The sequence below is a fragment of the Hemicordylus capensis genome, chromosome 3, assembly GCF_027244095.1.
Source record: "Hemicordylus capensis ecotype Gifberg chromosome 3, rHemCap1.1.pri, whole genome shotgun sequence".
NCBI lineage: Eukaryota > Metazoa > Chordata > Lepidosauria > Squamata > Cordylidae > Hemicordylus > Hemicordylus capensis.
This window is the reverse complement of record NC_069659.1, coordinates 348,841,330-348,855,998: the sequence shown is the minus strand read 5'-3', so window position 1 is coordinate 348,855,998 and position 14,669 is coordinate 348,841,330. Positions and strand designations below refer to the sequence as shown.

The 14,669-nt window shown below is 49.6% G+C and overlaps 1 protein-coding gene across 2 annotated transcripts in view; it reads right to left on the bottom strand.

The window, feature by feature from the left end:
* Positions 1–7,126, bottom strand: part of CLCN2 (chloride voltage-gated channel 2) — a 96,227-nt gene extending 89,101 nt beyond the window's left edge. Inside the window, exon 1 of one of the 2 annotated variants that reach the window (XM_053309319.1) lies at positions 6,633–7,126. In XM_053309319.1, the coding sequence (XP_053165294.1) occupies positions 6,633–6,686 (54 nt within the window). In that variant the 5' untranslated portion in view covers positions 6,687–7,126. The remainder of the gene's footprint in view (positions 1–6,632) is intronic. The other variant, XM_053309320.1, reaches the window with a different exon arrangement.
* Positions 7,127–14,669: the final 7,543 nt, after the last annotated feature.

Here is a 14,669-nt window from a genome sequence, read left to right as displayed (position 1 = left end):
TCTGTATGGACCACGTGCAACATCATCATTGCCAGAACCTAAGGGGTATACTCATGAGTCAAATGGGCCGTAAGCCAGAATTTGGCTTTTTAAAAGCCAAATCTGGCCACCTAGGTCACCATGTGCATGTGCGAACCAGATCTCGATGCCTGGCAGCTGAATTTATGAACAAGCATCACTGAAAAGCCTCCAAGTTCAACTGATTTGTGAAGATGTCAAAGTTTTGTCTTGTAGTTTTGCACCCAGGATGGGGCATTCACATGTGCAAAGCATTGTTTGATGATGTATCATCCAATGATGAATATTCATGAGTTCACGAATCTCGAGTGCTGGATAAACCAACCTCAACACACAGCACCCTTCCAGTGGCAGTTGCTGGTATCTACCTTGTGTTTCTTTTTAGACTGTAAGGTCTTGTGGTAGCAAGCATGACGTGTTCTCTTTGCTAAGCAGGGTCTGCCCTGGTTTGCATTTGAATGGGAGATGACATGTGTAGGCACTGTAAGTTATTCCAGTTAGGAGATGGGACTGCTCTAAGAAGAGCAATTGCATGCAGATGGTCCCAAGTTCCCTCCCTGGCAGCATCTCCAAGACAGGGCTGAGAGAGACTCCTGCCTGCAACCTTGGAGAAGCCACTGCCAGTCTGTGTAGACAAGACTAGAAGGACCAATGGTCTGACTCGGTATAAGGCAGCTTCCTATTAGGGATATAATTTTCTCAGTGTTCAAGGCCAATTCACACATCAAGTGATGGCTTGCATGTGTGAATGGATGCAGAGTTCAGTGTCCTAGTTTTGCTCCCAAGATGCTAGTAGTAGTAGTAGTAGTTTAATTTAAAAATTTTTAAAAAGGAGAGAGAGGTCTCCATCCCCACCCCATGGAACAACATTCAAACATGCAATGCCCAAAAGTGATACAATCCAAGCAAAACTTTACCGCCTCATTCTTCTGATTAAATAAACTGGCCCTAAAGACGGATGGCAAGCAAGAGGAAATAAACAGCAAGAAGCGAGAGCAGGGAAAACCGCGAAGCCAGGACCAAGCCTCTGGCACTGACTAGGGAAGGGGTCGTAATGCAGTGCGAAGACTGAGGCAGGGCAGCAGGAAACCGGACACGCTTGCAGCCAGGCAATCGCAGAGCTGGAGGGGTAAACTCGGAGGGAAGATTAAAGGAGCTAAATCTGTCTAACAAATCTGTCTAACACAGGTCCCGGCTGCCGCATGATCTCGGAGAAAACCTCCGGCAAGCATCTGAGTGGCGTTAGCATGGGATTATGCAGAAAGGCCAGGGGAGCACAAGTAGCTTGGGGGGGGGGGAATAAACGGAGAGTTTCATTTGTGGAGAAAGAATTCAGCACATGTGTTAAGAGCAGCAGCAGCAGCAGGAGCAGCAGGAGGAGAAATCCCAACTGGAGAATCCGCATCCATGAGGAAGAGTCGGGAATCACACTTGGTTCTAGCAGAGAGGTGCCTCCAACAGCCATGATGAAAAAGAGGTGAAAGAATCCTGGACCGTACCACTTCAAACTGCTGGTGTGTGTGTGTGGGGGGCTATTTTTGAATGTTGCGGGGGGACCCTCTCCATATATAGCAAAATAGCATGATCAGGAGAAACGTTTTGTAGACCTCTCAACAAATCTCCTGTATACGTCATGGAAAGAATTTTTGACACAGGTAAGGCAGTGAGTTGGTGTCCACTCCAGACGACCACAGAGCCATGCGATTTTCTTTGGTAGAAAACAGGAGGGGTTTACCAGAGCCAGCGTGGTGTAGTGGTTAGAGTGCTGGACTAGGACCGGGGAGACCCGAGTTCAAATCCCCATTCAGCCATGAGACTTGCTGGGTGACTCTGGGCCAGTCACTTCTCTCTCAGCATAACCTACTTCACAGGGTGGTTGTTGTGAGGAGAAACCTAAGTATGTAGTACACTGCTCTGTGCTCCTTGGAGGAAGAGTGGGATATAAAATGTAATAAATAAATAAATAAATAAATAAATAAATAAATCTCCCATGCAGTATGAGATGATGCCTTTCAGCATCTTCCTATATATGGAGAGGGTTCCCCCCGCCCCAACATAGTCTGGGAAACATACCTGCGGGGATTCAAACCAGCAACCTCTGGCTTGCTAGTCAAGTCATTTCCCTGCTGCACAGGTAGCATTCAAAGATATGATTCCCACCGCTGACCACCACCTGCAGTCTGAAATGGGTGAATCTGAGTAAATTGTAGAGTGGCTGCGAGAACTTCCTCTCCGACAGAACCAAACACATATTTTCCCCAGCCGGGGAAAAGATACAGGTGCCAATGTGAAAAGATAGGAGAGATACAGTTGGAAAGCCACTGAGGCGGGAGATGTGATTTTATTTACTTGACATTTATATCCCACTCTTCTTCCAAGGAGTTCAGAGCAGTGTACATGGCTATTCCCCCCCCCCCGCCCCCCCGCTCACAGCCAGCTGTGTGGTAGGTTAGGCGGAGAGTTAAGTGACTAGTCCAGAGTCACCCAGTGAGTTCCATGGCTGAATGGGGACTTGAACTCAGATCTCCCCACTCCTGGTCCAACATGCTAACCACTACTTCGGCCCTCCTGCAGATGTTGGCCTACAATCCCCATAATCCCTGGCTATTGGCCACTGTGGCTGGGGACTATGGGAGCTGTAGTCCAAAAACAACTGGGGGGCGCCTAAGTTGAGCAGGCCTGATAGCCCAACCCTGACCGACAGCAGTTCTCTGACCAAGATCTTTCTCTGCTACCCGAGTTCCTTTTAACTGGAGATGCCTGGGACTGAACCTGAGACCTTGTGCGTGCAAAGCACATGCTCTGCCACTGAGATACAATCCCTTCCAAGTTTTATAGAGAGAGGATGACAATAGCCCCTATAAATTGTCACCTGTCCTAGAAGAACACAAGTGGAAATGAATCCCGATTTCTACTGCCTGCACAACTCTAGTTCCCAAGCAAGGCCTGCTTTTGTCCTCAAGCGCCCAGGATCTGACTCTCTTGGCAGCAACCCTGTGATCAACAAGGCCAGCATTCCTGGCACCGCCCCGTCCATCCGCCAGTCGCTGTGCTGGCAGAAGTGAGACTTTGGCAGTGCCCATTTTTGTTGCCCTAGCACCAATTTCTAGCAATGCCCTCTTCCGGACATACAGCCCATATTCCCCTCTGGAAGTGGCAGCACCCACAGACATCTCCCGGCGCTGGGGAGAGGAGAACCGACAATATCCCCAAACCTCCAGTAATGAGTGCCTGAAGTTTTGGAACGGTGCCCCTTCCTCTTTCAGTGCTTGCAGGCATGACACCTGCTACCCACATCTAGTCCCTAGCCCGGGCAGATACCTGGCACTGCCTTTCCCCCCTCCCCACATGGTGCCAGCTATAAGCACTGCCCCCTCTGTGCATGCCTGCAGCCTTCCTTGGGATCACTGCTCCCTCTAAGGTGTGTGCATGTGCTCACGCTCACAAGTTTTTGGATGTCTGCACAGTTCATTTTAGATCCCACTCAGGTTGAATCAGGAAGGCCCCACTCTGAATGCAAGTGCGTGCACACTGCCTTGATACTGCTGCCCAGAACAAATCTCATTCTGCACAGAGATGAAAAGGAATTAGAGGCACCACTGCTTGGAAGTAGCCTCTCCTCTCCCCAACCCTAACCAAAGGAATCTCCTGGCAGTGCACAGAGGTCCTCCTGCTCCTATAGCCACAGTGGCAGAAGCAGAGCAAGGAGTCTGGCCCTCCAAATAGTCTGCCAGGCTGTATCCTTAAAATAAGAAGAGAATTTCCAGGGATCTGAGAATTCCCGTTTCTTGCAGGTGAGGAGGATGGGACTTGTAGTCCAACAACATCTGGGGAGCCTCAGACTGGCCACCCACCAAAGACGAAAGTGTGGGGGAAATTCCTGCGTAGAGAAAAGCTACAGGGGGGAATATGCAGTCATTTCCCAACTGTTTGGTAAGAAAACCTGTGCCCAGCTTCCATTGCTCAGGCCAGTGAGCGCAAAAACACTCACAAAAACAAGAACTTGGACATGAGATGCATATTAGCAGTTCACCTTATTAAATGTAAGATTTAACAACTTTATAACACTCCTATATACGTTTTTGCTATTTTGCCTGCCTGCCTGCCTCTCTCTCTGCATCACAGCTGGCCACAAAATTTCTGGCTTAGAGGCTTCCATCCATCCCTTGCTGGTCTCTCTCATCCAGTCTCTAGCACACAGCATGATAACCAGAATGTACCCGATATCCCGCCAAGTCCATGCTGGCAACTCCACTCAAGTAAGGTTATATCACTAGTCCACTGTCAGCAACAAGCCACCCTTCTAGTGCACCTGCATGTCCACCCACAGCCCTGCCCGAAATCAGCAAGTGTGTGAAACCTTGCCTGTGGCTGCCTCAGCACTGCCCAGAACTCAGGCAGGCAACCCCTTCCTGGGGGAAAGAACCCGTCACTCGACTAGCAGCACACAGGATACAACCACTGTATGTGTTGGGCAAACTCTTAAATCGAGCCGCACATCTTTACTGTACTCCGAGATGTTCTTAAGATTAGCAACACCGGAAGCTGCCATATACCGAGTCAGACCGTTGGTCTATCTAGCTCAGTATTGCCTACACAGACTGGCAGCGGTTTCTTCAGGTTGTAGGCAGGAATCTCTCTCAGCCCTATCTTGGAAATATCGGGGAGGGAACTACATGCAAGCATATAGATGCTCTTCCCAGAGCGGCCCCATCCCCTACCTAAGGGGAATATCTTACAGTGCCCACACATTTAGTCTCCCATTCAAATGCAAACCAGGGCAGACCCTGCTTAGCAAAGGGGACAAGTCACGCTTGCTCCCACAAGACCAGTTTTCCTCCCTTGTGTCCTGCTCAATCCATCTGGGCAGTGCTGACTTGTACAGCAGTGTCACAAGACAGACACTGCTGTGGCACCAACCCTAATTCAGCTGTTCTCAAACCTGGGTCCAGATACTGTTGGGCTACAATCCCCTTCAGCCATTGTGGCTGCAGACGATGGGCTTTGTAGTCTAACAGCTGGGAAGGCACCCAAGCTGGCAAGCCCCTGCCTAACTCTTTCTCCGCAGGCTTCTATCGCCCCTCACAGATCTACTCCCAGGCACAGCAACACCCCGTAATCGAGGATCCACACATCTGCTCCCCAGGGGCCAGTGCTGTGCTCCCAGCCTCCTGGTCAGCAGGGCATCCAGCACCACACAGCTCTCCTCCCTAGAGGTCTCATTTCTGCTGCAGTTTCTGAGCAGGTAAGAAGCGGCAGGAATCTCTTTTGAGCAGTAGGGGACACGAGGACTCCTGCCGTTTCTTACCCTCTTCACACTCCAGTGCAAATGAGAGAAGACTGGCTTCTCTCCTAAGCCCTCGGCCTGTGTGCCAGAAAGGACTGGGGGCGGGGCGGGGGTGGGTGGGTGGCGAGCACAAATAGTGGCGGCTAGTGAGCCAATCCTAAATTTGAGGGCCCCGGCCCATAATTACACGCCAAGGCATTCACGCACCACCACCCCCCCTCCATGCCTTGCTCGGTCCACTCCGGCAGACCCATACAAGCCACTTGGCACACGTCCATAAGCAATACCTGCTTCCAAACACAAATATCCAGGACTTGTGCCACTCTGGAGGGCCATTTGTTCGCCACAATGCTACTACTGGGCCCTTTCCAGGAGGAGAGGCACCCCCCCCCACCGCCCACTCTCACCCCATGCTCTTACCCAGAAGTGCCCACTTACACGGTGGAGTAGTCCTCTTCAGAAGGGACCCATTCAAGACTCATTGGTTGTTCTGGCATCCACCCATCACCAGGACCCTGTAGCTGCTGGCACATCTCTCCAGCCTGGAAGGTGTCCTCCAAGGCCCACTCAGCCCCTACCACGGCTCCCTGATGATGGGGACCCACTCCGGACAATGCCCACCACAACCCCAAAACCCTGTCCAAGATGGTCTTCTCCCATCTACCCAACACCTTTGTATGGGGGTTCTCAACCTTGGGTGCCCAAATGTGGTTGGACTACAACTCCCATCATTCCCCAGCCACAACGGCAGAGCCATTGATGGGAGTTGTAGTCCAACATCTGGGGACCCAAGGTTGAGGACCCCAGCCTTCTCTCTCTCTCTCTCTCTCTTTCAGCGGGGGTGGGGTTGGAGTGCAGGACTAGCTGGAAGTCATGCCCCATACACGGGAAGAAGTTCTGATTACTGAGAAAGACACTCTGCACCCGCTCAGAGGCACTCTGTAATACTGCAGAGGTGACAGGGCAGAGCCCCTGGGCCGGGATTCCCGGCTCTCATTCAGCCCTGCTTTGCTCGCCTCTTCTTCCTCCGTCCTCGCGGAGCTGAGCTCTCAAAGCGAAAGGGTGCCGGGGCTCAAGCAACCCTCTCCTCCTCTGCTCTGGAAATCGTTCCTCCTCCTGAACGACGAGTGAGCGGCTGCTGCTCGCGGGGAAAGCGCTCTCTGCACATGGCTAGAAAACCCCTCTTTTACGCGAGCCTGGCGCTGAAGGCAGGTTCCGGGGCTACGCTTGGGCTCCAATGCAGCCCGACCCGCAGCGGGGCAGCCGCAGAGGAAAGGACCGCCCGGCCGCCTTACCGCCTGCTCGGCTGGCTGACCCACCCACTCACCAGGGTCTGCTCGTACTGCAGCGCCCGCTGCTCCAGGCCGCCGTCCGCCGCCATCCTGGCCGCTGCCCTGCGCGCTCCGCCGGGTCTCCGACTGCGCTCCGGCCAGCGGCTCCTCCAGCCACGTCTAGCGCGGCTCCACTGCAGCCGCCGCCGGCCTGCGCTCCACTCGGTTCCTCTCCTCCCTCCTCCCCACGCCTCCTGCACGGGGCGGGACTGGACTGGATGGGGCAGGCCGGAGGGAAGGGAGCGGGGAGGTCCCGGGGCAGCCGCTCCGCCTCCGTCGGGAAGGCGCAGAGATCCGGGCCTTGCTGCAGAGGGAGGCGGCTGCAACGGGGGCGATCGCGGACGCGGCGGGCCACCAGCCGGACCCTCCCGCTGCCGCAGGGATCATCTTAGCTAGTCCCGGCCGGGGCGGGGAGGTTCCCCGTCCTTCTAGGAAAGCGCGCGTTTGACTGTACGTCGACTCGGAAGTAAGTCCCATTGACTGCAACGGGGCTTGCTCCCGGGTAAGTCTGCGCAGGATTCGCAACCTTGCAGCAACGGCGATCCTGTGGTGGCGGCGGGTCTTTACTCGGAAGCAATTCCCGAGTAAATTGGCGGCGGGGAGGATTCTCCAGGGGGTGCGGCACCCCGCCTTGTCCAGGCCCCTAAAGTGGGCTCGGTGCCTTGCCCAGAAGCCCTCCAAATCCTAGCGAGGGGGGGAGCCCTCCCGGATTGGGGGCGGGGCACACACTTAACTGAAGGCGATGAAACCGGGGGCAATGAACTGACTCAGAGGCAGCCTCACCTGTCCAATATCTTAACCCGAGTCACATATTATGTTCAACACTCATACAGCCCGTGTACAGTGTACACAGGGACAGCTCTGTACACAATAGAAGCCTCATTCAGACGTTGTGTACAACCTCCGAAAAAAAGCAGAAGTCCTGTGTCCAGTGGGTCAATCGCACTCTCCCCTGCCAGGTGGGTCCGTCACATTTACAGCCTTCATCTGAACTAGCAGCACCCAAAGTTGGACCTCTCCTGGTGTTGAACGCAGGGCCAGCTGTACACTTCCTATCAATATTCGGCCTTTGAAGGGCCTGTACCCAGGTTCTGTTTTTTACCTGAACTCAGGTACAGGCACTTACACCCAATCATGAATGTGTGAGCACAGACATCTGGATGCAGGTATAACATTATAAGGTCATTCACATGACCTAGGCATAACCTAACCGTAACCAGCTCTATCTCTATCTCATGTCTATATCGATAATGGCTCCCGGTTCGATTTCTATACCGCCCTCCCCAAAATGGCTCAGGGCGGTTTACACAGAGAAATAATAAATAAATAAGATGGCTCCCTCTCCCCAAAGGGCTCACAATCTAAAAAAGAAACATAAGATAGACACCAGCGACAGCCACTGCAGGGATGCTGTGCTGGGGATGGAGAGGGCCAGTTGCTCTGCCCCTGCTAAATAAAGAGAATTACCACTTTTAAAAGGTGCCTCTTTGCTCAGTTAGCTGGGGACTAACAGCACTGCGCTGCAGCTTATGGTAAGTACTGAGCTGATGGGGTTGAGAAGATCAGCGTCCAGTCTAGCAGAAGCAGGGAACCTTCTCTGGATTTCAGACCCCTGATTCTCTGACAAAAATGTATCCATCATGGGGCCAGTGTCGGGGGCAGATCTTTGTCAGGAGCAACTCCACGGAAGTGGGTCACAGTGCAGAGAATCTTTCAGTAGATTTGAGATACGTCCAACGAATCCTTAAGGTCAGCATCACTGGCCTTTTATGCCTTTCAGAACCGGCCCCATCTAGAATACCACTTCAACAAAATGCCGAAAGAGATGCGACTTGAGGCACTCTTAATCACCTGTGACGCACTCTCTAATATCCAGAACACCATTTCTTGTGAAGTTCACTGCAAAAACAAGACAACTCATTCAGGGGCGTAGCTAGGGGAGAGGGGGCCCGTGTTCATCCCTCTCTCGGGCAGCCCCCCAGAATGAGGGAGACAATGAAGAAAATAGGGAGGGATGGAGCTGGAGGGCCCTCAGGAGCTGGGGGCCCGTGTTTTTTGAACCCTTTCATTCAATTATCATTAGATCCGAGGCTGGTCTGCTTAAGTATATCTGAAAAATGCATGCACAAGATCTTATCTTGCTCCTTCTAAATGTCTGGATAGAAGCCAGCACAGCATTGGAATTTGCTCCTCGCTTCTCACCAACTAGGGGATGATATATGGATAATATGGGATAATATGGAAGCTATGGGATAATAACGGAGAAGCTAATGCCCCAGGTTTGCTATCATCTAAAAAATCCCAATCTTTTTGTGGTTCTTTGCTAAGTGTCTATTTATTGATTATATTGATAGCACTGAGTTCTTTACAACTTCTGATTAGGCATTCTTCATAGGAATATAGCAAGCTTCTGTCTACCGAGTCAGACCCTTGGTCCATCTAGCTCAATATTGTCTACACTGCCAGCCAGCAGCTCTTGAAGGTTACAGACAGGAATCTCTCCCAGGAGTTTCTCCCACCTGGAGATGCCAGGAAGTGAAGCTGGAACCTTCTGCATACAAGCATACAGATGCTTTTCCACTGAGCTGTGGCCCCATCACCTGAGGGGAATATCTTCTAGTGCTCAAATGTATTTTCCCATCCAAATGCAAACCCTGCTAGCAAAGGGGACGATTCATGCATGCTACCACCAGCCAGCTCTCCTCCCTTCATTCTGGCGTATTTGAACATTGCTTTTATTATAATTTCTATGTTATTTTATTTATTAATTTAAAATATCTGTATCTCACCTCTCCAGTATAATACTGCTTGAGGCAGCTCACAAGAATGGCAAATAAATAGGCTGTTTAATTTAGACATGAAACCACTGGGGGAGGTCATCCGTGACTGTGGGCTACAGTGTCATCAAGATGACACCCAACTCTATCTATCACTTAAGTCAACAGATACCAGGGAGGTGGTGGGTGTCCTAGCTGCCTGCAGGCTATCCTGGGTTGGATGGAGGTGAACAAGCTGAAACTTAATCCAAATAAGATGGAAACGCTCTGGGCTGGCAAAACTGATTATCCAAGTGATTAGGTGAGTCCAGTCTTGGACAGGGTCATCATACTCCCCTGAAAGGCAAAATTCTCAGACAAGACAGGACTCAGATAAGAGGCAGCAGCAAACATTTTGTTTTCTTTCCTTAAAAAGACAGCAAGCAGGCAAGCAAATGTATAAGCAAATACAGCAACAAGAAAACATGGGGGAAAGGGCAAGCGGAGTTTGTTAGGGCTCATCTTTTCTAGGTTTTGATTTCTGGCTGGCTAGAGGTATGTTCAGGACAGGGCAGTTTTTAGTGCCTAGAGCAGGGCTGCTCAACTTCGGCCCGCCTGCAGATGTTGGCCTACAATTCCCACAATCCCTGGCTGTTGGCCACTGTGGCTGGGGCGTATGGAGGTTTTCCAAAAACAACTGTGGGGGGGGGGGACATCTAAGTTGAGCAGGCCTGGCCTAGAGAGACAGTGGGTGGGGCATTAGCTGCAGGTGCATCACACAGCTTCTGGGAGGGGCCACATTCCTGAGGTGTTTGAAGCCTACTCTGGGATGAAGAGAAGCCACCAGGGAAGACAGCCAGCTTTTCTTTTAAAAAACTAAAAAAAACCCCACACATTTCTTCTTCAAACAAACAAACAAGAGGAGGGGGAGATTTTGAGGGGCTAGTATCTAGGGATGTGCACAGAACCGGCAGGGGCCAGTTTGACGGTGGGGGTACAATAACTGTAAGGGTGGGGAAGGGTGCACTTACCCCTCCCTCCACTTTCCCCCCACCAGCACTGGCTGGGAAACCGGTCTGGTGGGACGGCAGCGTACCTCCCTGCCACCCCGTCCGCTCTTTGGACCAAAAGTAGGCGGAAGTAGCTCACACATGTGTGCACGTTGGCGCGGTTGAACTCGTCAAACTGGCCAGTGTTTGAACCTGTTCGGAGGGCCGTAAAAGGGCTTCTGAACAGGTTTGTGCACATCCCTACTGGTATCTCTTTAGGGGAGAAGTCCCTGTGGCTGTAGTTTTTGCCAGGGCTTGTTTGGGGCTGTGCAACTTTCATTTTTAGTTTCTCTCTTACCTAGAGAAAGACAGAGGGAGGCGCCAGCTAGGGCTGAGGTGAGTCACACCTGGTGGGAGGGACCACATTCCTGTTGAGCCAGTTTGTCTCATTTTGAAGCCTGTTCTCTACATAAGAGACAACGACATAGGGATTAAGCAAACAGGGCTTAGCAAACAGGGTCATAGGAGTTTTGTGTGGAGTTTAGCGAGGAAGTGTGTGTGGGAGCTTGAAAGGAACCCTGTTGATCACAAGGAGCCCAGCGGGAAGAGAAGGTAAGTACTATTCCCTCTTTCATATTCTTGGGGAATAAGCTAAACTGCTGAATAGCTGAGAACTTCAGCTAAGGCCTGACTTTCAAATAAACAATCTCCAATATTTGAAACAGCCAGCAGAACCAGTCATGAAGATAGAAAGCCAGCAGGGAGGAGGCACTTCCCAGTGTATTGCACAAACTGTTGCATGTATAACTATTTTCTCGATGGGCAGAAATCGTCGGAGTGTGCTTGGTGCATGGAGCTCCTGGCTCTCAGGGAACAAGTTTCTTCCCTTGAAGCCAAGGTGGATGATCTAAAGAAGCTCAGAGAGTCAGAGAGGTATGTGGACAAGACTTTCAGGGATGTGGTAGAGGCATCCCACTCCGAGGCTGATGGCTCTTCTGCTGTCATGGAGAATGAAGGTCTCGGGGAAGGAGGACATCGTTCTGAGGGAAATGCCCCCTTAGAAGGGACCCTTTCCATGATGATGAGCCCATATCCTCTGGCACAGGGGATACTCCTCCAGGAGGTGGGGGCCTTCAGGATATGCTAGCTGGTCAAAGAGATCAAATGGTCAAAAGAAACCTAGGACACACCAGGTAAGAGATTCAGTGTATAGTTGCTTATATGCTAATGCCAGAAGCCTCTGAGCTAAGATGGGTGAGCTGGAGTGCTTGGTTACTAATGAAAACATAGAAATAGCAGGCATAACAGAAACCTGGTGGAACAGTGAGAATCAGTGGGACACTGTTATCCCTGGATATAAACTCTATAGAAAGGATAGGGAGGGGCACCTTGGAGGTGGAGTAGCACTTTATATTAAAGAAGAGACAGACTCTAACAAGCTAGAAAACTTGGGAAGAGCAGAGTCCTCCACAGAAAATCTGTTGACTGACAATACAAGGCCTGAAAGGAAGTGTGGTACTAGGGATGTACTATCACCCTCCTGATAACAACGCTGAGAGTAACTGGGAGTTGCAGAAGGAAATTAGGGAGGTGTCAAACAGAGACCAAGCTATAATAATGAGTGACTTCAATTATCCACACATTCACTGGGCAAATTCACATTCAGGTAATGACAAAAAGGCTAAATCTCTCTGAATGACTGTGTCCTAGAACAGTTGGTCATGGAACCAACCAGAGAGAAGGCAACTTTGGACTTCATCCTGAGTGGTGCCCAGGACCTGATGAGAGATGTTGGTGCTGTGGAAAATTTAGGGAACTGACCATAGTGTGATCAAATTCAGCATACATGTGAGGAGAGAATTGCCAAGGAAGTCTAACACAGACAGTTTGAATTTCAGAAGAGGAAACTTCTCTAAAATGAGGAGTTTGGTGAAAAGAAAACTGAAAGGGAAAAGCAGGAGAGACTAGAATTAAGAATCCACCTCAGAATGCATGGAGTTTACTTAAAATGACAATAAAATGGAAGAAAGGTACCACCAAGTCTGGGAGGATGCCAGCATGGCTAAGAGGTAAAGTCAAGGAAGCTATAAAGGGCTGCCCAATGAAGAGAACAGAAATTGGAAGGGCTGCCCAAATGAAGAGAACAGAAAGGAACACAAACTGGAAAAGGAAATTCAAGGTGAAAAGAGAGTTTGAGGAACGCTTAGCTAAAAGCATCAAGGGAGATAACATGATACAGTATGTATTATGCTGCAATGAGGTATGCTGTAGCCCAGCAGCAGAGATTTTGGGGAGAGCTCCAGCAGGGGAAAAGGGGAGAGGAAGGTAAGGGCACCCTCCCTGCACCTTAAAGGAAACCCCCCCTCCCTCCGCCTCCTGTTCGTGCACATCCCTACCAGCTATGGCTGGTTTGCCAACTGCTACCCTACTTGAAAGAATCAGATCTAACCTCAGTTACCCATGCATTAGTCACATGCAGATTGGACTGCTGCAGTGCACTGTACATGGGGCTCCCCATGAAGACTGTTCATAAGCTCCAGTTGGTCCAAAATGCCTGCTGCCAGAATGCTTGTGGTTGGTAGTCACTTCACAAATATTACACTCATCCTGTTGCAGTTCCACTAGTTACCAGTTTATTTCCGGATTAGATTCAAGATCCTGCTTTATTTCACCTTATTGTGTCTTATTTTATCTTCAGAGTATGAATTGAGTTCCTCTCCTCTTTTTCATGTTATGACTGTGATTTCATAGTCACAAGGATCCTGATTAAGTTAATCAGGATCAGCAAGCCCTGCAGAGCTGATTGTGAGAACGCAGAATTTCAGGGCAATCCTGGTTATCTGTCCTGGTTAAATACTGGTTAACCAGAATGGTTTGACTAGGATTGTTCTGAAATTCTGCATTCTCTCAAATCAGTTCTATGGAGCTTACTGATCCTGATTAACTTTTTAACCAGGGTCCTTGTGGTTGTAATAACACAGCCTATATTGTGTATTTTTGGTGCATTGTTAAAAATTCTATATGCATCCCCCTTAATTAAAAATATATATTTGTTTATTTAATCTGTTTAGTACATTTGTATACTGCCCTATACAAAAAAAAAGTCCCTGGGCAGTTCACAACCTAAAAACCATTAAAACATTAACATGATTAAAACAATTTTAAAATACAATAAAAACTCTAAAAACTGACTGAAGCTTTAAAACTGTAACCTAAAAGCCTGAAACAGGGCCTCGAATGAAATCAAAGGGTTTTTTTTTTTTGGTTTTTTAAAAAAGGATAAATGTCTCACTCTGGCCCAGTTGCATGAGTGACTATTTAAGTTTGCTGTCCCTTGCTCTTGTTTACAGGATGTACCAGAAATCACCCACTACCACACTGGAGAAGCTCGGGTAAACTATCAAGAATGGCAAACCGTTTTTTGCAGGAGGCGTAATTTCTGGAAGTGGGCACAGCTGTTTGGCAGGAGATGCTTTGCAGAACAAGCAATGATGTGTCTTCCTCGTTCACAGGCCTTGTCTAGTTGCAGAAGCAGAGCGCAGCGTGGGGGCTTCTGGCCAGGGCAGAGTGGCTAGTGGGCGGAAGCAGGACAGGTCTCTTAACTGTGCTTTAGTCTGCCATAAATCTAGGGATACGACTCCAGCCGCAAGTCGGTCCCCATTATTTCCGAAGTAATTGGTGCTTTGCGTTCTGCAGAATCCTTTTTATTAGAATTATGGGATTATGGGAAGAGAAATAGATTGAATCACAGGGACTTTCCTAGACAGCAGGCTTCACTGCAGGTTTACTGCGAGGCTTTTCTGCAAGTTCGAATTTGTCAAAAAAAAAAAAAAAAAGGACACAAAAAGGGGATTTTTTTTAAACCTCCGACATAAATCAGGCTAGGCTCTAACGTGCAATGAAAAACCCGAATTGTGTGTGAAGTGCTCCCCAGTATCTTGCACGGACTTCAGCGTGAATCCAGCCAATCTTCATTCCAAGCAAAACGCCCTGTCTGGAAATGCTCCAGGGATATTTCCCTTTCCCCAGAATGACCATGGTGGAATTAAAGGAAGCCGTACAACATAGGATGGCATGGATTGCATTGATCCATAGAGTGACTGAGAGTCAGACATTACTGAACAGATAAGAAAGAAAGAAATTTCCCTTGATTCCAAAGGTGGTGTGCGCCACATTCTCCAAGTGCTTAAGGTGGCCACTTTTTGAAATGTCAAAGGCCACACTATTCCCCATGCAGTGCTCCAATGGCTAGAGTAATTGATCCCATAGTAAAGTTAACACTCTTTAG